Below are 27,631 nucleotides of genomic sequence, written 5' to 3'. Positions count from 1 at the left end.
ACTATCGTAGGAGTTATGGCTGTTTGAAAATTGGACCATTTTTATGGGGTTTTTCTAACTTTACAGGGATAAGGAACAACTTTTTCAGTATTGTTAGAATTCCTACCTATTCTTCACCAAAATACGCGTTATTTGCCGTTTGTAACATTAAAATCCCCTAATCTGTTTAGAAGTTACGACCTTTTAAAGATACGCATGAAATTTCAGGATTGCATTTCTGGCCTCAGATTAGATTTTCGGTAAGGAATTTTTTTTCTCAAAAGTGCGTAGGATTTTGAGGGTATGTGTAATGACCAAAAATGATTGTAATCGACCCCTGCAACCGAAAATAATTTTTTTAGAACGATTTGAAATTTTTTAATTTAATTTTTTAATAACTTTTTAACGAAACCTCCATTAACAAATTCGTATTTTTGATTTTCGTCTTATTTTGGCCTCTAGAATCTCCCATTAAAATTTTTCCCAGGGGTGGCCGAATAATCGGTATAAGCAATAATAAACACATCCACGAACAAACTTGTTATTGTCTATGTATGTAAGTTACAATTTATTACAAACGTTAGCAACGAAGTATGATATTCTATAAAAATATATGGAAAAAGAAAAAGAAATTGCACAATTAAAACTTCTTTTAGATTGTAAGACCAGATAGAATACTATAGAGGCTATGATTCATTTATGAGTAAGGAATTCAATTGAAAAAAATATCAACTGAAATGAATTTAGATTATATGAAGAATGATCCAAGCAATGAATATATTAAAATTTGTCAAATCCTATTAATAACATTGGTAGGTATAAGAGTTACATTAAAAAATTTCACTAAAGAATATTCGAAGAATTTAGCATCAACATCAACCCAGGAGACATATTCCAGACTTTAACAAAAGAATTTCATATTTTTGAGTTCGCTGGAAAAAGAACACCTCATGTACAATAATTTTTTTCTAACTACAGATTTTGTCACAAAAGGGAAGAAGTATTAGACGTATTATGCTTTTTAAAACACTATTTTAAAACAAATAAATAATGTTTTATTTTGTAGAATTTTTGTATTAAATAAGTATATTTATCAATTTTATTTAATGTCTGCCTTTTTTCATTTTGTAAATTTTATGTTAATTAAGGAGAAAAAAACATTTACGTAAAGTTTTTTCGTGGTTTTGATGAATGTTATCAATATTGCGTCAAAAATATAAATTTCGGAATATTTTTCTAATGAGAAAATAAAAATAATCAGATTTTCCATTCCAATTTCCATTCTCGATTTGGTCATTTCTCTAATTTGAATGATATATAGAAATGGTCATTTCTATAATAAATAATTTATTATTTTATTAATGATTAATTTTGTATCACGAATATATTTTTAATATTAAGCATGTTTAACATAACATGATAATATTGAAATCAAAAACTAACATTACAAAATGCAATTTAATTACACGACTGTTTGAAACTCTTTTTCTCCGACATGTAATGTTCTACAAGTATTGAAAGAATGTTTGTAGGTTAAAAATGCATATAACATTTACTAAATAAAGTAAAATTTGTTTAAAGACACTTGTAAATAGTAATTTAGTAAAAAATAAACGCTGTTTATGCCTCGAACCCTTCTTTAGATATTCCGTGTAGTAGCTTCTACAAAGGTCACCTGTATGTGGTATATGGTATGAAATAAAACGGATTTCTTGGTTACAATATTCACGCATTATATTCTTAACGGTAATGCTTAAACAATAGAGCAACAATAATAAAACAGCATTTCATATGTACACAATTAATAATCTTCCTCTTATTACATCAAATATAAGCTTGCACGATCCTCAAGATAGTATAACCTTTGCACGCATAAATGCTTATAAAACCTGCGACTAAAATTTTATATAACATTGACGTAAGTTTACATTTTTCTTGTGTTACCGTAGAAAGTGGAACAATGATCGAAGAAAAGTAGACGATGAATTTGTTGGAATAAAAATCATCGCATCCCAACACTAGTTGCAAGTTCAGCAGTTGGTATCCCTGGTGGGGATCAGACATGTATAAATACGGGGGATCACCGCGTGTACCTCCCCTTCTTCTGGAGTGTTCTGCCGTGAAACATTGTGTGTAAGGTTACGTTGGACTGGAGTTACACGTGTTTAAATGTAAATTTAGAAATATAAGTTTTATGTTCAAATTAATGAAGTGTAATATTCATTTGGTGTGCCACAATTACGCTCTGCTATCAACGGCCACGCGCTGCGCAGATCTTACCAGTTAACAGGTTATGGACCCAGAGTTACATGCTGCGCAGATCTCGCCAGTTAACAGGTTATGAGCCCAGCACGCTTCCACTGCGCAGATCTCGCCAGTTAACAGAATTCAATGAAAGGGTTGCGGATGTTACTCATATATTCATCCATTAATGGTAATAGTATCTATCCCTACTTTAGTTAATGTTTCAATTCCTTTTTTTCTAATAATTCGTGATGCAGAAAAATGCACAGACGTAATGACCTTAAGCTAGATTATATTCCGCATAAAAATATATTATTAATTTCTCTTAATTGAACCTTATGGTAATAGAGACAAATTATTGTCAATATCGCCTTCAGACATTTTTCAATAAAAAAATATGCGATAACCGCTTTATTATGATTAAAAAGATTGCTTGGAATAATAATAATTTCCGTATTCTTAGAAAAGTTATGTATATATACGTCATATGATGAATCTTATGTAGTTTACTGCGATTGAACAAAATTGATAATAATTTCGGTGTGTCTGCTTCTTCTCAACACCTATACCATAAGATTTCTAAGTGCTGACGAATAGGACAGCAGCTGGTTCCTTCTTTAATAAATCTAGTAGTTAAAATGAAGAATATGAAGACTTCTATGAAGGAGATTGTAGTTTCTCCTGATCACCCTCGATTCAGTAACCTGTCTCGTCCATGTTTCCATAACAAATTTTTCCTTCTGTTCATATCCTCTTTAAATAACTCAATTTTTTACTTTATAAAAAAAAAAACAGTATTAATAAAAGAACTATACAAGTATCAATACCATTCGTTTTCCCGTGCTTTTCAATAATGAATGATCTCTGCACCATTCGGCATCGAGGCTTAAGCTACTATTGATATTTAGTAGGCATGTGATAAATATCAGACATCACGATAAATATAAGATTAGCATAATAATAATAATAATAATTGACTAATTTTGGCTTTGTATAAATGTAGTTCCTAATTTGCCTATTCATTTCCTGGACTTTTATGTTCTCTAAAGAACATACTATAATGCACAATTAGTTGTTTCTTTTCCTATCCGTTTTAAAGAAAATATTTCATTCAATTCCGTAGGGGATCCAAGCTTTCCAATGAAAAATCATCTGTGTCGATTGAAAGACCTCTGCTAAAACCATCCTGAAATATCAATGTTCCAACAATTAAACATTTCAAATACGTTTCGAGCTTGTGTTAAAACGCAAACTGTACCTTCATTTCAAGCAGCTTTTTATCTAAAAGACCAATAGCGTTTTCAAGCTCCTGCTGGCTGGGATTAGAAATTGTCGTTGTGGCTCCAAATTCGCCCATCTCAAACGGATCGTTAAATTCATTTTTATTGTTCACTGATGGCGTGGGATTGAAAGGAATGCTGCCGAATAAATCCTCCTTCACCCCATTTTGACGTCTGGAGTCCTTCGCCTTTGGCGGTGGAGCCACTAAAAAAGTATTACACAAATGATAGCACACCCTGAAAGAATACTATTTTCTTAATTTTAAAAGATTATTTTACTATGCTTTATATGTTTAGAGCGACAAAATGATAGCACACTTTGCTGTAACGTAGAATATACTTCGCTAATGTTATTTCTAATCGTGTGTCCTCCTTTATTGTGTACAATCTGGAGCAAACGTTTTGGGATTTTGTATAGCTTTTTTATATACTTTCGGGTTATTGTATTCCAATTTTGTATTATACATTCCTTCAATTCCTTAACAGTTTGAAATTGTTTCCCTTTAGCGTACACAGCTCTGGCCAATTGTGCCCAACATATTAATGTCAGGAGAACGGGCTGGCCAGGCTAAAATTCGTATATTATTACTTTTGCCGTATGAACAGCCGCATTATCCTGCTGCAAAATGAACTGTTCACCAGCAATTGTCGTTGCATACTTGTTTATTTGTTCATCGATAAGTTGCATATACTTTTGGGTGTTTAACGTTCTATTTATAAACACAATTTCTGTTTTGCCGTAATGCCCAATTGCTGACCACAGTATAACTCCTCCTCCACCCATTTGATTACCACTTAAAATCTGCTCTTCCTTCCTAAGATCGTGGAAATAATATCTTACCCCATCTGGTCCATCCAAATTAAAACGTTTCTCGTCGGTAAAAATAACTTTTCGTCGTTTCTTTCTCCAGTGGATATAATTTTCCGCAAATTGGAATCAAGCTTCTCTATGTTGTTTAATTAATGGTGGTTTTTAACTAATTTCTTCCGTTTTAAATGTTTGGTTCGTTGAATACAACATTGCATATTTCTTATATTAGTACTTGCACCAGCTTCGACAGCAATCTGCCTTGCTCTAGAGATAGAATTAGAAGCTGCTCTCAGAATTGCACGTTCTTCGCGAGTCGTTAGGTCTGGGTCTACCTGTACTCTTATTTTTCCCATATTTTGTTTGATTCTTCAGCAGACTATAAATCACTTTTCGACTTTGTTGCACAATATAAGTAATTTTTGAAATGGACAAATTTTCTTGTCTTAATGCTTTAATTGCTTTTATTTCTCCGTCATTTAATTTTTTACCGCGGCCCATCACGCTTAATGTTTTAGATAAATACTATAAAGACAAATTACACAACGTAATGTTACGATATATGACTCACAGAGTCAACTGAAATAGAAAAACTTTAGACTGTACTATTTTTCTGTCGCGGCAGTGACCGCTTTGTTTACGTTTTGAGCTATCTGCGAAGATTACTGTTTACAATCTGGACAGAAACAGTTTCAGCAAAGAGTTGTAGCTAGTACACAACATCAGAAATAACAATCCTCAACTACATATAGTGACTGTCACTTAAAATCGTACACCTAGCGGTTCAGCCGATATTTTCTCAATAAAAAATGAAAATTGTACTAAATTATTGAAACTCGTATAGAGACGTATAGTGTAATGTTTCTTTATTTGATGCATCACAAAAATATAAAAAAACCTTCAGTAGTACTCAGTAAATTAAATAAAATTTGAGGTTGCGTATGAAACTTAACTGTCAGTAAAAATCGTATACTGTTGGTAACATTAGAAATCTGGTAAATCCCCAATTGTTTTTTCTGTAACAACGCTTAGCAAAGATTGAATCTAGCTGATTTAGCAGCATTCTGATTGGTATATACATTGTTTTGCCAAAAAATCAATAAAAAAAGCTTAAAATGCAACAAACTACAGTAGCGGAGCGTAAATTAGTTACTTATCACTATAAAAACAAAAAAAATTATAATGAAATTAGTAAAATTATTAATCGAAGTAGAAGCACAATTCAATGTATAATAAAACGATACAAAGAAGAGGGCCGTGTAGTGAATAAATTAAAAGAGAGGTCTGATAAGAAACTGAATATCAAGGATGAACGATGGATTGTTAGAAAAATTAAGAATGATCCGAGGATTAATGCTCCAAAATTAGCGTCGGAAGTTGAAAAATATTTAAATAAGAAAGTAAGTGACTCAACCATTAGAAGAGTATTAAGAAAACAGAAGCATCATGGTAGAGTTGCTCGAAAGAAGCCGTTCATAAGTTTACAAAATAGCAAGAAGGGATACGAGTTTGCTAAGAAGTGTATAAAGGAACAGTTTACTTTTTTGAAAAATGTAATTTTTACTGATGAATCGAAATTTAATATCTTCGCGTCGGATGGAAGAAAAATTGTATAGAGAAAACCAAATATAGCTATGGATATTAAAAATCTCCGAGTGACAGTTAAATTTGGCGGTTGGTCTCAAATGGTCTGGGGCTGCATGTCAGCATCTGGCGTTGGAAATCTAGTATTTATTGATAATATAATGGATAAGTGGTCGTATTTGAATATATTACAAAATAGTTTAAAAGAAAGTGCCAAAAAATGGGAATTTTGAACGATTTTAAATTTTACACCGACGACGATCACAATTCTTATGTAACGAAGAGTTAGCTATTGTATAATTACCCTAAAGTTCTTCAAACGCCCCCACAATCTCCTGATATCAATGTCATGAAACATATTTGGAACGAATTGGACAAAAAAATAAGATTACACAATATTACAATCAAGGAAAGTCTTAGAAAAGCTTTGCAAGAAGAATGGTTGAAAATAACACCTAAATTTTGTGAAAATTTAGTAAAAGCAATTCAAAATGCATTTGGTTACCCAACTAAATATTAATATAAACAATTTTTATTATATATTATTCTAAAACTGTATCTTATTTCCTCTACGATTTTTACTGACAGCTAAGTTTCATACGCAACCTCAAATTTTATTTAATTTACTGAATACTACTAAAAGTTTTTTTATATTGTTGTTATGTATCAAATAAAGAAACATTACACTATATGTCTCTATACGAATTTCAATAATTTAGTACAATTTTTATGTTTTATTGGCAAAAATATCGGCTGAACCGTTAGGTATACGATTTTAAGTCACAGTCACTGTATTCAATTTCTACTTAAATTACAAGGTGTGCTATCTTTTTGTCGCATACTGTGTGTATGAAACAATGACAAATTTAATAATATTCGCCATAAATACTAGCGAAACAACTAACACAATGGAGGAGGGCTTGTGCCATTGCTTTGTGAGAAGAAGTTCGAGTTTGAGGATATTTGACCATTCAGAAGAGAACTGTGATTCGTTTGATGATTCGCAATGCCATTCACTGCGCTTTCGAACGCCCTCGGGTTAAAATCTTCCTCGAATTCGTCCATTAGAAGTCCTTCTAATTTGGTACCAACCGACGGCTTCGGGACAGGCTCGCTTCTGTTTGTGTAACATGATTCTGTTATTGAATATCTTGAAGAATATTAGTTTCTTGAGAAACATTGTATACGTACGCCATAAAGTTATCATCGAATGTCTTCTCAAAGCTTCTTGGAGGAACTGGCGGTGGTTGTTGCGACCCGTTAGGTGTATTTCCATTACTGTCGTTGTTCGTGCCAACAGAAGGCTTGTTACTAGTCCCATTTACTTGTGTTGGTTCATTCGATGCACCAGGCACGTGTAGGATGTCCGGAAGATTGTGTTGCGACAAGTAAGCCGACACATCAGCCTAAAACAGGATTATCCAAGAAAACTTGATTATTCGAACAAACTTAATTACTTACTCGTACTTAATTATAGTATTATATTTTGATAATAAAATGGATAAGATTTAAATAAGCTTAAATTAAGTCAAGAATAATCACGATAATTCTAGAAGTTAAAAAAAAATATCTATTCATTAAAATAACTTGCAATGGTTTAATATTTGAATAGTTTGCCCGCTGGAAAGCAAATTAGTAAAAGTTAAAAATGATTTAAAATTTAAAATTTCTTTGAGTTTAGAATAAAATGATGGAACTTAAATTTAGTCAAGTTGTTCAAATGAACAAATTAAACAAATTGAATTTTCTCGAGTTTGAGCAAACATTCAAGTAATTTGAATAATCAAATACTTGACTTGATCTGAACTTCAAGTACATGGTCAGCTCTAAATTCTACACTAATTTACATTTGCAGTATAAAAGTATATGCACAGAGCTTTCAGTATGAAGGTTTCAAATTTATTTATACGCTTGTTTGATAATTGGATACGAGTGATTTCATGTCAGATTACATAAGTGAAAAATTTATTTTTACCAAATTTTTTCAAATTTACAGTGTTTGTTAATAACCTCCCCCTCTCCACTCCAAAATCCAATGATACAGAAAACACGTGAGCGAGGGAGGAGCTTTGCTGTATCCCTTTCTAGTATTAACTAATGAAATTAACAATAAAACTTGATTTATGTTGGATGAGTTATATGAAGTTTTGAACATTTAATATCGTTTTTCTCAAAAACTATTGTCTTTATGACAAAAATCAATAGAACATAAAATGTGTATTTTGATGAGGTCTACAACTTTTATCTGAAATATTTTTCAAAATTCCCATTACTTACGAAAGTAAATAATAAAACTATGATTTTCATAGTTTCCGGTATGAAAATAAAATTTGCGCCAATTTTCAGTATCATACTCATAATCAACACGTAAAAATACGTAAGAATCCAGAGTATAAGAAAAAATCGGAAGTATGCCCTTTTCGGATGTTTATCCAAAGATAATAATATTTGATATCAAATTTTCAAGTTCAGATTTGAAGTTGTCCCTCTTCATTTATCGACTTGTAAAAATTTCATTCGATTTCTTGAATTTTTAGCTTCAAAATGAGTTTTCCGAAAAAGATGGAGAAATTTCCGTAACATATAAAAAACAAAAAGGATATTTTATATTAATGGTAGATTTAAGAGACCAAAATACGACGAAAATCAAGAATACCAATTTGTTGATGGAGGCTTCGTTAATAAGTTATTAACGTTTAAAGTTTCGCCCGTACTGAATTTTTTTCTCGAAAATGCGCAGGATTTTAGGGGTATGTCTATTCTCCAAAAATGATTGTAATTGATCTCCGCAATTGAAAATAATTTTTTCAGAACAATTTAAAATTTTTTTTTTTCGCCGAAAAATTTAGGCACTTACTAAATTTTTTTCTCGAAAATGCGTGGGATTTCGGAGGTATGTGTATTCACCAAAAATAATTGCAATCGACCCCTGCAAACGAAAATAATTTTTTTAGAATGATTCGAAATTTCTTTTTCGCCAAAAAATTTAAGCACCTTTACCCCCTGTCGGTTTTTCTTAAAAATTCGCTTTTCATTTTTAATAAATCGGTTTTACGCGGTACAGAAATGTTGTCTAATACTTTTTTGTAGATATCCATGAGCCCTACTTCCCTACTAAATTTCAATGAGATACGTTCACTATTATAGGAGTTGTGGCTGTTTGAAAATTGGACCATTTTTATGGAGCTTTTCTCATTTTCCGGCGTTAAGCATCAACTTTTCGAATTTGTTTAGAAATTCTACACTGTCTTTATCAAAATACGCGTAGTTTGCCGTTTGAAACATTAAAATCGTTCAATCCGTTCAGAAGTTATGACGTTTTAAAGATACGCCAGAAATTTTCGTGTGACATTTCCGGCCTCACATTCGATTTTCGCTAAGGAATTTTTTTCTCGAAAATGGGTAGGATTTCGGAGATATGTGTAATGATCAAAAATGATCGTAATCGACCCTTGCAACCGAAAATAATTTTTTTAGAATGATTTGAAAAACTTTTTTTTCGCCGAAAAATTTCAGCATCTATCCAAATTTTTTTTTCGGAAGGGAGTAGGATTTTGGGGGGTATGTCTATTCACCAAAAGTGATTGTAATTGAGCTCCGCAACCAAAAATATTTTTTTCAGAATGATTTGAAATTTTTTAATTTAATTTTTGAATAACTCTTTAACGAAGCCTCAGTCAAGAAATTAATATTTTTGATTTTCGTCTTATTTTGGCCTCTAGAATCCCCCATTAAAATTTTTCCCAGTGGTGGCCGAACACCCTGTATAACAACCGAGGGGTCAGACGAGCGCTTGTGAGAACGCGATCCCTCTGGTGGCGAGCATGGGAGGCGACGCCCCACATACACTTTATATCAACAGTAATGTTTCCATTAGAAACCGTACAGTTTTTCAGCACTAGAACTTTCGCCGGCGCGTTTGCCTTTCTCTTTTGTATATTGGTTTCCTTGAAATCGTTTTTTTCGCGTGCGACATGCTTGCCTCGGTGTCTCGCGATTACCTTTCGGGTACGATGACATTTTCTTAACCCTTAAGTGGTATAATGCTTTTCAGAAATGTAACTGGTATTCTAGGGTAATGGCAGACCCCTAGTAAAAAGGGGCACGATTTCGATTTCTGTGGCCCCTACTTTGAAGGTTAAATTTGTGTTCTTGGGATCATTTTAAGAAAAAAATTGTATATGTTATAGGTACCAAATCGGCCTGGTTTAGCCGGTAAATTGGTATTTTTGTTTTTTATAAATCTGCAAATATCTCGGTAACTATGCGAAATATGACAAAATATCAGGAGATCTATTTTGTAGAAAATTAAATGTCTTATAAAAAACATTAAAATGATGTTTTGTGAAATAATAACAAATTATTTAAACAACACTATTATTTCACGAAAGCGTTATAATATACTAACCCAGACCTAACCCAATACCTCAATAATATTCATTACTAATTGAGTTTTAATACAGAGACATTTCTTGAGTCTCGTATAAGCAGTTGTGAACGGAGCCCTTACGTTCCCTCGACCATCATTTCGGGGAGGGGAGGGGTGGAATTGTTCTGCAACTTCACCGAAATGTAAATATACTCGGAAACTGCGCAGTTAATAAAAAAATGTCATAGGACATAAATTGTTAGAAATTTTATTCTCTACAAAAAAGGTCTCGTGATATTTTGCCATATTTCGCATAGTTACCAAGATATTTGCAGATTTATAAAAAACAAAAAATTACTTTTCCGGCTAAACCACGCCCATTCGATACCTGTGACATACAGAGTCTTCGGCTACCCCTGGGAAAAATTCTAATGGGGGATTTCAGAGGCCAAAATAAGACGAAAATTAAGAATACCAATTTGTTGATGAAGGCTTTGTTAAACAATTATTAACGTTTAAAGTTCCGAACGTACTGAATTTTTTTCTCGAAAATGCGTAAGATTTCGAGGGTATGTCTATTCACCAAAAATGATTGTAATTGACCCCCGAAACCGAAAATAATTTTTCCAAAACGATTTGAAATTTTTTTTTTCCGTCGAAAAATTTCATACCTTCTCGAATTTTTTTCTAGAAAGTAAGTAGGATTTCGAGGGTATGTCTATTCACCAAAAATGATTGTAATTGACCCCCGCAACCGAAAATAATTTTTTTAGAATTAATTAAAAATTTTTTTTTTCATCGAAAAATTTCAGCACCTACCCCCTGTCGATTCTTCTTAAAAATTCCTTTTTCATTTTTAGTAATTTTGTTTGACGCCTTACAGAAAAGTTGTCTAATACTTTTCTGTAGGTACCCATGAGCTCTACTTCAGAAAAAAGTTTCATTGAAATATATTCACAATTGTAGGAGTTATGGCTGTTTGAAAATTGGACCATATTTATGGGGTTTTTCTCATTTTGCGGGGTCAAGGACTAACTTTTCGAATATTTTTGCGATTTGTACATATTCTCCACCAAAATACGCGTAGTTCGCTTTTTTAAACATTAAAATCGTCCAATATGTTCAGAAGTTATGACGTTTTAAAGATTCGCATGAAAATTCGGGGAACCATTTCTGGCCAGAAATTATATTTTCGGTAAGGAATTTTTTTCTCGAAATTGAGTAGGATTTCGGGGGTATGTCTGTTGACTAAAAATGCTTGCAATTGACCCCTGCAACTAAAAATAATTTTTCCAAGACTATTCGAAAGTCTTTTTTTTCACCCAACACTTGCAGCACTTACTCGAATTTTTTTCTCGAAAGTGAATAGGATTTCGGAAGTATGTGTATTCACCAAAAATGATTGTAATTGATCCTGGTAACCGAAAATAATTTTTCCAGAATGATTTGAAATTTTTGAATTTAATTGTTAAACACTTTTTAACGAAGCCTCCATCAACAAATTGGTATTCTTGATTTTCGTCTTATTTGGGCCTCTAGAATCCTCTATTAAAATTTTTCCCAGGGGTGACCGAACACCCTGTATATATTATTTTCTTAGAATGACCCCAAGAACACAAATATAACCTTCAAAGTTGGGGCCACGGAAATTGTAATCTCCCCTAAAAAGGATAGAAACATTTGTAAATCTAATTCTATAGAGACCTCTATGAATATTTGATTCTTCGATTTAATTCCAAATAATTGTTCGAACGTATACTATTTAGTTTTATTTACATTTGGTCATACAAAAAATGATCACGAAAAGAATAGAATTATTTTATGAATACCTAGTGAATATAAAAATGTGTTGATTTTAATTTGTAAGACTTGATGGACGAGCGAGCGGCACGTCATTGTATGGCAAGGGTTTAAGTTTAATAGCAGTGCACATTGCTAACACACGCCTTAAACATCGACTAAATCCTGTGAAATGATGAAGGTACAGCGATGTAGGGAACAGTATTACCAATAAAAACAATTTGGTAACCAAGTTTGCTCACTTGGTGTCATGTATGACTCCAGTATACCACTTAAGGATTAAATATATCTCATTAAGATGTTTACACACCAAAACTTTCAGCGAAACTGCATTTCGAAGCAGCGCGGCTGATGGTATCTACACATACAGGCATACAAAAAATGAATCATACAAAGCCAGATACATATGATACCAAATGATGATTACAAATAGAATTAGAGAGTGAAACTACATCGAATTTCGATCTAAAATTTTGCAATATACAAACTGCAGGAATATTACTATCAACATTGATATTTTTGACCCAGTAAATCGCTTTCTCCTCTTAAGAAAAGACAAAATATTTAGTATATCGTTGAAAGAAGCATTTCCCAGCTTTAAAATGAACCAAAGATGTCTATAAATGTAACCGAAATATCCGTCTAACAAAGTGGTAATGGGCGATTTCGTGAAATTTTCAAAACTTTAATGTTTAATATTTCGAAAACCATTAAATTAGGCAGCTGAAATTTGGAATACTTTACTTTTTTGAGGTTATGAACAAGTACTGTGAAAAAATTTGATGAAAATGAATTTTCCACCTGTGCAATTTGACGTGAAATTGCTTGTACTCTGGTACGTCAATGGATATCAACACGTTCACTGCCAGATCAAAATCGTATAATATTCTGCAAAAGTAAAATGTTGATTTTAGACCATTGTAAGCTGCATAACCTAAAATTTGTTTCAGTAGCTATTTTTGTAACCTTGTTAAAATTCACAAATTCTATTCATACTGAACCCCTTAACGCTCATACCGGAGTCTGACTGCTTTGAAAAACGATATTTGTGCTTAATTTAATGGTTTAAGGGATAACAATACTTGTTTTCCTTCAAATTATACGTTAGATACAACATTATAATTAACATAAACCGCATTTTCATATGCTTAAAAACAAGTCCAATACAGAAAACTGATTATTCTTGGAAAAATATGAGCGTTGAGGGGGTTATTAAAGAGTTATCGCCGTCATGGGAGTGGCCCTTGTCTCCTACATTCTACGGTATAGATCTAATCATTTCCTGTTTAATCTAAATTCTATCGAAGATGTAGGCCTATCCAAGGATAAGACTCGTTGATCTTAAAATCAAAAATCTACTAGAATTTAAATTGAAAGTGTCTCGGAGGATTCTGATATTCTTTGTAAGCTCATTCTCGTCTTGTAGAGCGACATCTGCAAGTTTTCGTCTTGAGTTTTAACTTGAGAATTAATTTTTCTAGTATCATAAAGGTAAATCCTGTCACCCATATATGGGTGACATGGCAGTCGAAATGTTAAGAAGCAATACAACCTTGGTATTCCGAGTGGTATATGTCTTTGTTCATAAACTAATAACCTGAGAATATTACTAGCAAAGCATATTATGAAGCATATAACAATAGCGAAATCTTTCAAAATAGCGAAAAAGGCACATCTATGTTATAAATCAACTCCAGCTTGTGGATGTATTTCGTCTTCAATTGTTCTTTTTTGTTTGAATTTCAAATATCAGCACTTCGTAAACTGTAAAAAGGCTAAAAATGTAATTTAGGGAGAGCTGTAACAGCAAAATCATTGCCATATACTTGATTTACCTTAGCAGAGACGCTTGAGGTACCAGGGTACCCAGTTATTAAATACCAAAGGAAAAGTTGATTACTGACACAAGAGTTATTTAGAACAGATATACAGAATGTTTCAGGATATGTGAAATGAACTTCGAGAGCTGATTGTATGCCTAAAACTAATAAAAAAACGTTATATAAATGTATGTCCTATCTGTTTTTATTTATGAAGTACACAGAATTTTTTTTTTCACCGAAAAATTTTAGCAGCTACTCTCTGTCGATTTTTCTTAAAAATTCGTTTTTCATTTTAAATAATTTTGTTTAACGCCCTACAGAAAAGTTGTCTAATACCTTTTTGTAGGTACCCATGAATTCTACTGCAGAAAAAAGTTTCATTAAAATATGTTCACTATTGTAGGAGTTATGGCTATTTGAAAATTGGACCATTTTTATGGGGGATTTCTCACTTTAGAGGGTTAAGAAACATCTTTTCGGATATTTTTGGAATTTCTACATATTCCACATCAAAATACGCGTCGTTTGCCTTTCGAAACATTAAAATCCTCCAATCTGTTCAAAAGTTATAATATTTAAAACATTTGCATGAAATTTCGAGGAAGCATTTCTGGCTAGAAATTATATTTTCGGTAAAGAATTTTTTTTCTCAGAAATGCGTAGGATTTCGAGGGTATGTCTATTCACCAAAAATGATTGTAATTGACCCCTGCAACCGAAAATAATTTTTCCGTGAATGATTTGAAATTTTTCCCAAGGGTGGCAGAACACTCTGTATACCAGGTGTTTGGCCACACCTGGGAAAAATTTTAATGGGGGATTCTAGAGGCCAAAATAAGACGAAAATCAAGAATACCAATTTGTTGATGGAGGCTTCGTTAAAAAGTTAATAACAATTAAATTCAAAAATTTCAAATCGTTCTGGAAAAATTATTTTTGGTTGCAGGAGTCAATTATAAGCAATTTTGGTGAATAGACATATCCCTGAAATCCTACCCACTTTCGAGAAAAAAAATCGGGTAGGTGTTAAAATTTTTTGACAGAAAAAAAAATTTGTCAAATCGTTTTAAAAAAATTATTTTCGGTTGCAACAGTCGATCGCAATTATTTTTAGTCATTATACATACCCCCGAAATCCTACGCATTTTCGAGAAAAAAATTCCTTACCGAAAATCTAATTTTAGGCCAGAAATCGTTCCCCGAAAGTTCATACGAATCTTTAAGACATCACAACTCCTGAACGGATTGAACGATTTTAATTTTCAAAAACGCAAACGACGCGTATTTAGATGAAGAATATATAGAAATTGCAAAAATATTCGAAAAGTTGATCTTTGACCCTGTTGTGCCTCGCGTGTCAATTGCGACAGCCCAATGGCAAACTGACCTAAAGGAATTGGCGGATCAGCAAGGTGTGGTAAGCGCGGAAGCGCAAAATTTCTATTTAGAATCTCTTGACCTGCAATACGACAAAGGAATCCGTGGGTCAGCAACATGTGCAAATCACGGCCGAAAAACGCAATATCACCAGCTGGAAAATAGTTCAAAGACTGATTCTCGAAAAGGGGGGAGGCAGATAAAAGGCTGCGTCGCGACAGACCAGAGAGCTTTTTGCGATAATAAACGTTAAAAATAAACGACATATCGTTCTGCACCAGCGGAGTTCTTTCTTGCCGCCCGCTCAAGGTCCGGTGAACCTCAGTTCTTTAAAGACTCTCGAATCCAACTTCCCACACCATACGGTGACCCCGAGGGGCACAACAACCCCGTAAACTGAAAAAAAAACCCAATAAAAATGGTCCAATTTTTAAACAGCCATAATTCCTACAATAGTAAATATATTTCAATGAAACTTTTTTCTGAAGTAGAGCTCATGAGTACCTACAAAAAAGTATTAGACAACTTTTCTGTAGGGTGTCAAATAAAATTACTAAAAATCAAAAACGGATTTTTAAGAAAAATCAACGGGGGTACCTAAATTTTTCGACGAAAAAAAAAAAATTTCGAATCATTCTAAAAAAAATATTTTTGGCTGTAGAGGTCAATTACAATCATTTTTGGTGAAGAGTCATATCTCCGAAATCCTACTCATTTCCTAGAAAAAAATTCGAGAATGTGTGAAATTTGTCGATAAAATTAAAAAATTTCAGATCGTTCTGGAAAAATTATTTTCAATTGTGGGGGTCAATTACAATAATTTTTGATGAATAGACCTACCCCCGAAATCCTACCCACTTTTTAGAAAAAAAATTCAGTACGGGCGGAACTTTAAACTTTAATAACTTTTTAACGAAATCTCCATCAACAAATTAGTATTCTTGATTTTCATCTTATTTTGGCCTCTAGAATCTCTCATTAAAATTTATCGTTTCTAAATTACAGTAACGCATTATCACTTCTAACACAATCATATACGCGATGTATTAGGATTATTAGAAAAAACTAAATTGCCTTAGAGTGTAGTCTTGATCCGCAATAAACAATTGCTTTTTGGCTCGACATAAACAACTCGCTATTCCCTCTTCCTTATTTAATGTCAGCCGTGAGCAGAGATCTAAGAACAAGTGAGAGGTCCGTGAAAATGAGAAACCATACATTTTTACGGTTGAATGAGCAGTGACGTCGTTTGGTAGAAGGATAGAATATACATACATATATCGTTTAATGCCAAGTAGTTGTTTGGTCGACCACTTTATAGATTGTTGCTAACTCGAGCCTCTCACTTGTTCTACGTGTTCTCTCTGGTCTCGCTTGAGAAAAAAGTCAAGCCGAATAATATGCCTGATCCGTAATAAGCAACTGGCCGGTTTCGAACGAGTTGTTATCGAATCTTTCAAATAGTCAATGAAAGGCATGAAGAATATTGTCTGCAAACAGTGCGATTTCTTGCTTACAAATTACAGTAATGATTCTTAAAATGAGTATCGCTCTAGGATAGCAATGTTCATTTTTCGTACAGCGGAGACGAATTTCAACATCAGCTGGTGTTTATATACGGCGATATCATTAAGATTTATACGCGATTGTATTACGAAACATTGCCTGTGCCAATATTTTTGTTCGCCATTATGTATAATATCAGTAGAAATTTATAAATTATATAACATTGAAATAACTACACTGTAATTATTTATTTTAATTTAGTCAAAATTGAATGCATCCAATGATACACATTTATTATATACTGTTGTACCATATTTTTAAGGAAATCTTTCTAGAATTAATAAGCTGTGGTCTTTAACACTAGATTTACGGAAGCCGTCTATTTGACGGATGTCAGATTCCATATTAAAAATTGCAGAACGCGTAAATATTATTTTTTAACAACTTATATAGAATTTGATTGATGCAATAGCACGAATATATATTCTAATTAAAAGAAAAATTGTATTTTAAGGTAATCGTCAACATGAAAGGTATCAATAAATATATGTGCGATCAATGCCCGTAAATCTAGTATTAAATGCTAGTTGGCGAGGTCTGACAAATAAGCCGAGTGCATCGACAGCTTTTCACAACGCATCGTCTTTCACATTTCATTGGGCTCTAAGGGAGATCCCCAAGCTGGGAGGGAGAGAAATGTTCAAGTTACGAATCACGTCTGAGGCACATTTTAAGAATCATTACCGTATATAATATGTAACAAAAACAGATAGGACACGTATTTATATGACACTTGTTGTTTTTAAGCATATAATCAGTTCACGATAGGTTCTATATGTTATGAAACACCCTACAGAATAGTTCAAAACAGTCATTTTCGAAACCGTTTTAACCACTTTCAATTAATATGATTATAGCAAAATATCCTCTCTGCCCTCGATTTTGTTATTGATATAGATTATTTCTACCGATTATAATCTTTTGCACTGACCGATCCTTTGATAGCAGCCATGTCCTGTAGCCGCTGACGATACACATTATTTTCATGTTCCAGTCGCTTTATTTTCTGTTGCAGGACCATACATCGCCTCTGTGCCTCCAAATCTTTCCCAGATGTCTCTAAGAACCGCCTGTATGCTAAATCGAAAGCTTGGCCAATGGTCAGCGTAATCTCCTCGGCCAATTTATCGCTAACGAACACGAAGCACGTGTGCCTCTCTGCATCTTCCTCTTTCGCGATGAAGCTGAAGAACTTCTTCTCGCCCTTGTCGTCGGCGCAGTACGATATTCTGTGTAACGGGTACTGATGCATAATCCGCTGAAAAAGAAAACGTTGAATTACAATCGGTCACACATAATACTTCCTTGTTATATAGGGTGTTTTTGGCCATCCCTGGGAAAAATTTTAATGCGAGATTCTAGAGGCCAAAATAAGACAAAAATCGAGAATACTAATTTGTTAATTGAGGCTTCGCTAAAAAGTTGTAGAAACATTTCCGGTCACACAGTATATTTTCGGTAAAGAATTTTTTTCTCGAAAGTACGTAAGATTTTGGGGGTATGTCTTTTCACCAAAAATGATTGTAATTGACCTCCGCAACCGAAAATAATTTTTCCAGAACGATTTGAAATATTTTTTTCCTCCGAAAAATTTAGGCACCTATCCCGTCGATTTTTCTTAAAAATTCCTTTTTCATGTTTAGTAATTTTTTTTAACGCCGTACAGAAAAGTTGTCTAATACTTTTTTGTAGATACCCATGAGCTCTACTTCAGAAAAAAGTTTCATTGAAATATATTCACTATTGTAGGAGTTATGGCTGTTTGAAAATTAGACCATTTTTTTGGTGTTTTTCTCACTTTACGAGGTCAAGGAACAACTTTTTCTATATTGTTAGAATTTCTACATATTTTCCACTAAAATACGCGTTGTATGCATTTTGAAAAATTAAAATCCTCCAATCCGTTCAAGAGTTATGACATTTTAAAGATTTGCATAGGAGCATTTCTGGCTTCACATCAGATTTTCGGTAAAGAATTTTTTTTCTCGAAAGTTCGTAGTATTTCGGGGTATGTCTATTTACCAAAAATGGTTGTAATTGACTCCTGTAACTAAATATAAGTTTTTTAGAACGATTTGAAAAAATTTTTTTACCGAAAAATTTGGGCACCTACCCCTGTCGATTTTTCTTAAAAATTAATTTTTGATTTTTAGTAATTTTGTTTGACGCCCTATAGAAAAGTTGTCTAATACTGTTTTGTAGGTATCCATGAACTCTACTACTCCGCAAAATTTCAATGAAATATCTTCACTATTGTAGGAGTTATGGTCATTTGAAAATTGGCCCATTTTTATGGTGTTTTTCTCATTTTGCGGGGTCAAGGATCAACTTTTCGAATACTTTTACGATTTCTACATATTCTTCACCTAATTACGCGTTGTTTGCCTTTTAGAATATTAAAATCGTCCAATTCGTTCAGAAGTTATGATGTTTTAAACATTTGCATGAAATTTCGGGGAAGCATTTCTGGTGAGAAATTATATTTTCGGTAAAGAATTTTTTTCTCGAAAATGCATAGAATTTCGGTGGTATGTGTATTGACTAAAAATGATAGTAATTGACACCCGCAACCGAATATAATTTTTCCGTGAATGATTTGAAATTTTTTAATTTAATTTATTAATAACTTTTTATCGAAGCCTCAATCAACAAATTGATATTCTTGATTTTTGTTTCATTTTGGCTTCTAGAATCTTCCACTAAAATTTTTTCCCCGGGGGTGGCCGAACACCTGTATAGTCAGGGGCAAATTGGTAAATGGAAAATGGCCTTGTGATTTCAGCCCAAAATCGGTCTTCTACTAGGGTGGGGGGATTATTCACTAATTTAGACGAACAAGGGATGATCTCTAACTCGGAAATTCAAAAAATTCTGAAACTTTGTATCTAAGGCATATACATATAGATAGATATGTATCGCGCCATTTTTTTTTGCTGCCTAAATTCACTTTAAGTGGTTGAAATTCATCCTGAAATATCTGGATATTTTTTATTTTCTAGTTATAACTATGAAAAAAGTTTTCAGTCAGAAAGTACTTTTTAAATCTATATTTTTAAACAACCGAATAAATATTACAAAGAAAAATTGATATTCTTTTTCAATTTTTTGTTTTTTTTTTTACATAGAATAATCATCAGTGATTTAAGTAGTTCAAAACAATGTAAATAATATTTTAGATTCTAGTGAATTAATATTCAAACTAAATCTCTTTTGCCAATATTTTTAACAACTTCTATGATTGTTATCATTAGTTGTCCTCTTTTCTCAATAACACTATTATTTAGCCCTTTCCATTCTGATGTCACCCCTAAGAGATCATAAGGAGATTATTGGTGATTATAGGAGAACCTTATGTAAGCGGAAAATTTAAAAAAGTATATGGTTTCTGAAAAACAAACAAGTTATTATTGTGTTTCAACGAACCCGTATTGCATATTAGTGATCGTTTCAAACACATTAGGAAATTATTACACATTAGAAAAATATAAGATGTAAAAGTTTGATTTCTGTTTCATAAGTAAGTTTTATAATATTGTAAGGGAAATATCAATCGAATAAAAGAATTGATTCCAATGCTATATCATTTAATTTGAAATGATTCGTTTGCCTCTATGTCGCAAGAAAGTGTGTTCGAGTTGATAGTATTTGATCATGTGAGAGAACAGTCTTTGATAGAATTTAATATATTCTGTTTAAAGTTTATTAACTATGTTAAATTCACTTGTTCTCAGAACTAACTTATCTACATTTTCTTGATATACAGGGTTTTCGACCAACCCTGGGAAAAATTTTAACGAGAGATTCTAGAAGCCACAATAAGACGAAAATCAAGAATACCAATTTGTTGATGGAGACTTCGTTAAAAAGTTATTAATAATTAAATTCATAAAATTTCAAATCGTTCTGGAAAAATTATTTTCGTTTGCGGGGGTCAATTACAATCATTTTTGGTCATTAGACATTCCCTCGAAATCCTATCTACTTTCGAGAAAAAAAATTCGAAATGGTGTGAAATTTTTCGACGGAAAAAAAAAATTTCATATCGTTTTGGAAAAATTATTTTCGGTTGCGCGGGTCAATCACAATCCTTTTTGGTCATTACACATACCTCCGAAATCCTACGCACTTTCGAGAAAAAAATTCCTTACCGAAAATCTAATTAGGTGCCTAAATTTTTCGATGAAAAAAAAAAAATTTAAATCGTTTTGGAAAAATTATTTTCGGTTGCGGGGGTCAATTACAATCATTTTTGGTGAATAGACATATTCCCGAAATCCTGCGGATTTTCGAGAAAAAAATTCAGTATTGGTGAAACTTTAAACGTTAATAACTTTTTAACGAAGCCTCAATCAACAAATTAGAATTCTTGATTTTCGTCTTATTTTGGCCTCTGGAATCCCCCATTAAAATTTTTCCCAGGGGTGGCCGAACACCCTGTATTTTCGCATTTGAATGATTATAGGGGAAAAATTTACGAATATTGAGAGCCGAGAAACAGCGTAAAATAAGAAACTCGAGATTTATTTCTAGTAATTTTGATTTCTATTGCAAATAATACCAAAATAATATCATGCGATAATACGTCGATTTCAACAAATTATATGTATTTTACACACAACTGGACCGACCTATTGGTGATTGGTTACGTATGATCAGTTCGTTCCTGATTATAGCGATAAAAAATTATTCGTACCTTTGGCGATGTCTTTGTTTTCGGCTCTTGAATAGCAACTCCATCGATGCTTATGGTCAGCTCTACTTTTGGAGTTTTCGTCCCTTCGCTCTTCCGTAATTGTTGATTGAATTTTAGCTTGCAAATCGCTTCCTTTACCACCTCGATGCCTTTTGGCTGATCCACTTCCGTGCTGCCCAAGTACTGAAATATTTTGCGTATAAATTATAGTAAGAATTTACAGTACACATAGTCGAAAACTGAAAAATAAGATGAAGGTATCCGAAAGAAGGAAATAAATATTAATTCGTAAGAGGACGCATACGAAGGTTTCAAGCATCGTTCAAACATTATTTCTACAATTTTTACAATTAAATTATTTTCTGAAATTTTTAAACTAATTAAAACATTCAACACGAAATATTTTATTAAGAGCTGTTTACTTTAAACTGTTACTTACGTATTTTTTCCTCTACATTTATCAACGAAACTTTAACTTTTTAAATCTTAGCTTTAATCCCGTATTTATTATGATTTAAAGAGACTCTTACACGAATCAAATTTTGTATCAAAAGAACCAAAATGAAAATACGCTTCAAAAAGATCTGTATTTTATTGTTCTGCTTTGTAAATAGTTTTTTTTATACGTATAGAACTAGTCGATACACATGTATATTTAATAAATATGTATACAAATTTAATTAATCCACAGTATGCATAAAATATTGAAGACCCACACAATAATTCGAGTCTAGTTTAGTTCTTATGAAGGATGATTCTAGAAACTGGGAAAAGTTGTAGTCTTTTTCTACATGAAGACTTTTTTATTTTACATAAATCGATTCTTCTCGTCTTTCTGCATGAAAAAGTGTTAAGTCATAACCATTGGAAATGCAATATTTCATATTTTACGTTACGATATTACTTTAACACAGCAGGTGTTCAAATGTTCCACCATGAACGTTTAAACATTTTATTACATGCATTCAAACATTTTTCATTGTATTCTTTAGTTGTGCAGCAGTACAATTAGTTACAATATAAGTACAATTAGTTTTAATTTTATCTTTCATGTTATAAATTAGACTAAAGACTATAAATACACTTTGTCTTTACTGTCATACTGATTTTGTAAATTAATATGTCAATGAGTATAAATGAGAAAACACTTGAGAAAATTTTATGTTCTTTCTCATTATTACAAAAAATTAAAATTTGGGGAAATATACAAATTAATGCGCATAGTCTGTTGATTAATTTAATTAACTGTCAGCTAAAAAAAACCTGTTTCATGAGAAATATTTGTAAAAAAAACCATTTAATCGAAAATAATGGCATCACCTATGACTTAGCGATATTTTCATTTACACCATCTTATTGCCCATAACCATACATTTCTTACATTTAAAATATTTATCCGTTTTCATTAGTTCCCGAAACACTTAAGGAAATGTGTTTTCCAACCCCAACATTCGGAGTGAAAAACAGCTCCCGAACATAAATATCAGCAGCTGAAAAAACATATGTCTAATATTTTTCAATGCTTTGTCAGTATACTAACTTTCGTAAAAATTGGAGTATGATACTTGGGTGATGTCTCTCGTCTTACAGATTTTAAATATATTTTTCGGTAGTTATACAGGGTGTTCAGCCACCCCTGGGAAAAATTTTAATGGGAAATTCTAGAGGCTAAAATAAGACGAAAATCAAAAATATCAATTTTTAAAAAAAAAATTAAATTAAAAAATTTCAAACTATTCTGAAAACATTATTTTTGGTTGCGCGGCTCAATTACAATCATTTTTGGTGAATATACATACCCCAGAAATCCTACCCACTTTCTAGAAAAAAATTCAGTACTGGCGGGACTTTAAACGTTAATAATTTCTCAACGAAGTCTCCATCAACAAATTAGTATTCTTGACTTTCGTCTTATTTTGGCCTCTAGAATCTCCCATTAAAATTTTTCCCAGGCGTGTTCGAACATCCTGTATAATATCTCGTAGAACGTACTTTGAGATTTTATTTAGTGAAACAGACAAATGTAATACAACTAGGAAGATTGCATGCGTTCTAAATTATTTTAACGTAGAATACAGTTTAGAAAAATATTAAGTATCATTACGATCAATATTATAAGCTTCTGTTACAAACTTTCTAAAATCAGTAAGTGAATAAAATAAAAACGAATAAATAAATATTTGTTTATATCTATACAAAAATAGCAAAACTATTATTCATATAATTAGAATTGTTATGTGTATTTAGTAATGAAAATAAAATAACGATAATGATTAGACGAAAATAAGAAAATGGTTAATAACTCATTTTGAAACTATTAGTAACTTGTATCATTATTATGTTTTAAAATTCATTTTTTCAAACCTAGTCAGGTATTTGATTATACAAGTAGCTTGAATATTTGATCAAGTTTGAGAAAATTCTTGATTGCTCATGCAAAATGTGAAAATGACTATAATGTAATAAGTTAAACACTTATATGTTAATTATAACAATTATACTTCTATTGCGTATTAAGGTTTTTACACAAAATCATCTTATTCTAGATTAAAATTTTACAATTTTAAATCATTCTTTAACTTTTACTAATTTACTAGGGAACTTTTGCTAATATCAAACCGCCCAGAGTTATACAGGATGTTCGGCCACCCATGGGAAAAATTTTAACGAGAGATTCTAGAAGCCAAAATAAAACGAAAATCAAGAATACCAATTTGTCGATGGAGACTTTGTTAAATAGTTATTAACATTTAAAGTTCCGCCTGTACTGAATTTTTTTCTCGAAAATGCGCAGGATTTCGGGGGTATGTTTATTCACCAAAAATGATTGTGATTGACCCCCACAATCGAAAATAATTTTTTCAAAAGGATTTGAAATTTTTTAATTTTATCGTAAAATTTCACACCTTCTCGAATTTTTTTCTAGAAAGTGGGTAGGATTTTGGGGGTTTGTTTATTCACCAAAAATGATTGTAATTGACCCCCGCAATTGAAAATAATTTTTCCAGAACGATTTGAAATTTTTTAATTTAATTGTTAATAACTTTTTAACGAAGCCTCCATCAACAAATTGGTATTCTTGATTTTCGTCTTATTTTAGCCTCTAGAGTCCCTCATTAAAATTTTTCCTAGGGTTGGCCGAACACCCTGTATAAATGGATATTTTTTTTTTATTTTCTAGAATTATCATGATTATTCTTGACTTTATGAAAGCTTATCCAAATCTTATCCGCTTTATTATTAAAATATAATACTATAATTATTTAAGAATACATAATCAAGTTTTCTTAGATAATCAAACATCGACTCGGCTTGTTTTTTCAAGTATTGAAGTGGTCACCGATGTCCGGCGTTTCAAAATTGCAGTCTTTTCTCAAATACTTGAGTAGTATTATTTGGAATCCTATACAATTAAAAGTACACCGTCAAACTATTGAACATTCTTATTTTTTACATTAAAATTTATGAAAATGACGAAGACATTCCTCAACTTGGGAAACAGACGTGGCAGTCAACGTGTTAAATAAACCAGCACAAATCTAGGATAACTATTAGCATAAATTGCGTCTCTCTGTTTCATTGTCGATTCCACATTTTTCCTTTCATTCGTCGGCTCATGATCATGAACTATTGCTCCATAATAATTACACGAACAGCGAAGAGACGAAGCGTGTCATGGCACTGAGATCAATGGTCAAGGCAGACACTAACGTCCATCGCATGAATGCGATACATGCAATTAGTATTTTGAAACATTGATCAATTCAACCGTCCTATTTTTGGTATCGATAGCCATGTTACAGAATGCAGTTCAGTTTTCTAAATTTAGTTCAAATCGCGATAAACGAATCGCTGACCTTGCAGCGTGAAGGTTTTCACATTTTTTCGAACACGATCTTTTTTTTTTTATTTATTTATTTATAGTCGCATCAACCGCCCATGGGTTATTAACGACTCAGGAAAAGTTTACAGCTTGTTGTACAGTTTGGACTCTTTGAGGTACTTCAGCAAGTTTTGGATAGATTTGTCATCCTTCAGGTTGTCCTTTAGAGATGTTTTAACACTAGATTTATGGTACACGTCAATTTGACGCATTCAGATTCTAAACATAATGTTATAGGACTCATAAAAATTATTTGTTAACAATTTATGTTGAATTGAATTGATGTAATGATATGGATGTATCCTCTAATTAAAAGAAAAAACTGCATTTTAATGCAACTGTCAACGTAGCGAATTATAATAAAAATGTACGCAACGAGTGTCCGTAAACCTAGTGTTAATATTGAATCGCAGTCTGTTTGCGGCGTATTTCCTGCAGTGGCTGATGAAAGAAAATTTTCTACGACCAAAGTAAGCGATATGTTTAAAATGATGCAAGAACGGTATACTTGTAAGGAATAAATAAACAGCTGAAAATGTATAACGAGGTTGAATAAGGGAAATCTTATCTTTTAATGTTTTGGTTCAGATGTGAACATCCTTTAGAAATATTTGTTTCTTTGGTCAAGTACATATCTGTATGAGAATAAGATGTTGAAAGTAAAATTGGTCAAATTATATTTTTTTGCACAAGTGATTCCAACATTACATATAGTATTGTTGCACTTACGTTGGCTTCTTGGATTGTTAATATCTTGTATTTAAAAAAAAACTGTTATCACTATTCTAAAAGATACAGGGTGTTCGGCTACCCCTGGGAAAAATTTTAATGGGAGATTCTAGAGGCCAAAATAAGACGAAAATCAAGAATACTAATTTGTTGATGGAGGCTTTGTTAAAAAGTTATTAACGTTTAAAGTTCCGCCCGTACTGAATTTTTTTCTAGAAAGTGGGTAGGATTTCGGTGGTATGTGTATTGACTAAAAATTATTGTAATTGACCCCCGCAACCGATAATTTTTCCAAAACGATTTGAAATTTTTTAATTTTGTCGAAACATTTCATACCTTTTCGAATTTTTTTCTCGAAAGTGAGTAGAACTTCGAGGGTATGTATAATGACAAAAAATGATTATAATTGAGCTCTGTAGCCAAAAATAATTTTTTTCTAACGATTTCAAATTTTTTAATTTTGTCGAAAAATTTGTTCACTTACTTAATTTTTTTCTCGAAAATGGTTAGGATTTTGGGATTATGTCTATTCACCAAAAATTATTGTAATTGATCCCCGTAACCGAAAATAATTTTTCCAGAATGATGTGAAATTTTTTTTTTTCGTCGAAAAATTTAGGTACCCCCGTTGATTTTTCTTAAAAATCCGTTTTTGATTTTTAGTAATTTTATTTGACACCCTACAGAAAAGTTGTCTAATACTTTTTTGTAAGTACTCATGAGCTCTGCTTCAGAAAAAAGTTTCATTAAAATATATTCACTATTGTAGGAGTTATGGCTGTTTGAAAATTGGACCACTTTTATGGGATTTTTCTAACTTTACGGGGTTAAGGATTAAATTTCTCAATGTTGTTAAAATTTCTACATATTCTTTACTAAAATACGCATTGTTTGCATTTCGAAAAATTAAAATCCTATAATCCGTTCAGGAGTTACGACATTTTAAAGATACTCATGAAATTTTGGAGTGACATTTCTGGCCTCACATTAGATTTTCGGTAAAGAATTTTTTTCTCGGAAGTGCATAGGAATTCGGGGGATGTCTATTCACCAAAAATACTTGTAATTGATCCCCGTATACTAAATGTAATTTTTTTAGTATGATTTGAAATCTTTTAATTTTGTCTAAAAATTTCAGTACCTACTCGAATTTTTTTCTCGAAAATGGGTAGGATTTTAGGGGTATGTGTATTCACCAAAAATGATTGTAATTGAGCCCCGCAACCGAAAATAATTTTTTCAGAATGATTTGAAATTTTTTAAGAACTTTTTAATGAAACCTCAGTCAAGAAATTAATATTCTTGATTTTCGTCTTATTTTGGCTTCTAAAATCTTCCACTAAAATTTTTCCCAGTGGTGGCCGAACACCCTGTATATACATGGACTTATGTACAATATGGATACATGTTTAAATGATATACTTTCTTCTTCTTTTAGACTCAATTTAAAAGTTATGATTGTGTACCGTGTTAAAAGAAAGCTACTAACATGACAG

At 32.1% G+C, this 27,631-nt stretch overlaps 1 protein-coding gene across 2 annotated transcripts in view; it reads right to left on the bottom strand.

The window, feature by feature from the left end:
* Positions 1–1,687: 1,687 nt before the first annotated feature.
* The window catches only part of LOC143342150 (PTB domain-containing engulfment adapter protein 1), a 195,460-nt gene continuing 169,516 nt past the window's right edge, over positions 1,688–27,631 (bottom strand). For both annotated transcript variants that reach the window (XM_076765728.1, XM_076765727.1), the window contains exons 4-9: positions 21,524–21,706; positions 17,762–18,088; positions 7,087–7,301; positions 6,801–7,012; positions 3,482–3,708; positions 1,688–3,409 (exon numbers count right to left, since the gene is read on the bottom strand). In XM_076765728.1, coding sequence (XP_076621843.1) covers positions 3,335–3,409; positions 3,482–3,708; positions 6,801–7,012; positions 7,087–7,301; positions 17,762–18,088; positions 21,524–21,706 — 1,239 coding nt within the window. In that variant the 3' untranslated portion in view covers positions 1,688–3,334. The remainder of the gene's footprint in view (positions 3,410–3,481; positions 3,709–6,800; positions 7,013–7,086; positions 7,302–17,761; positions 18,089–21,523; positions 21,707–27,631) is intronic.

Source organism: Colletes latitarsis, chromosome 5, assembly GCF_051014445.1.
Source record: "Colletes latitarsis isolate SP2378_abdomen chromosome 5, iyColLati1, whole genome shotgun sequence".
NCBI lineage: Eukaryota > Metazoa > Arthropoda > Insecta > Hymenoptera > Colletidae > Colletes > Colletes latitarsis.
The sequence above is the reverse complement of the archived record's forward strand: the minus strand, read 5'-3'. Positions and strand labels throughout refer to the sequence as shown.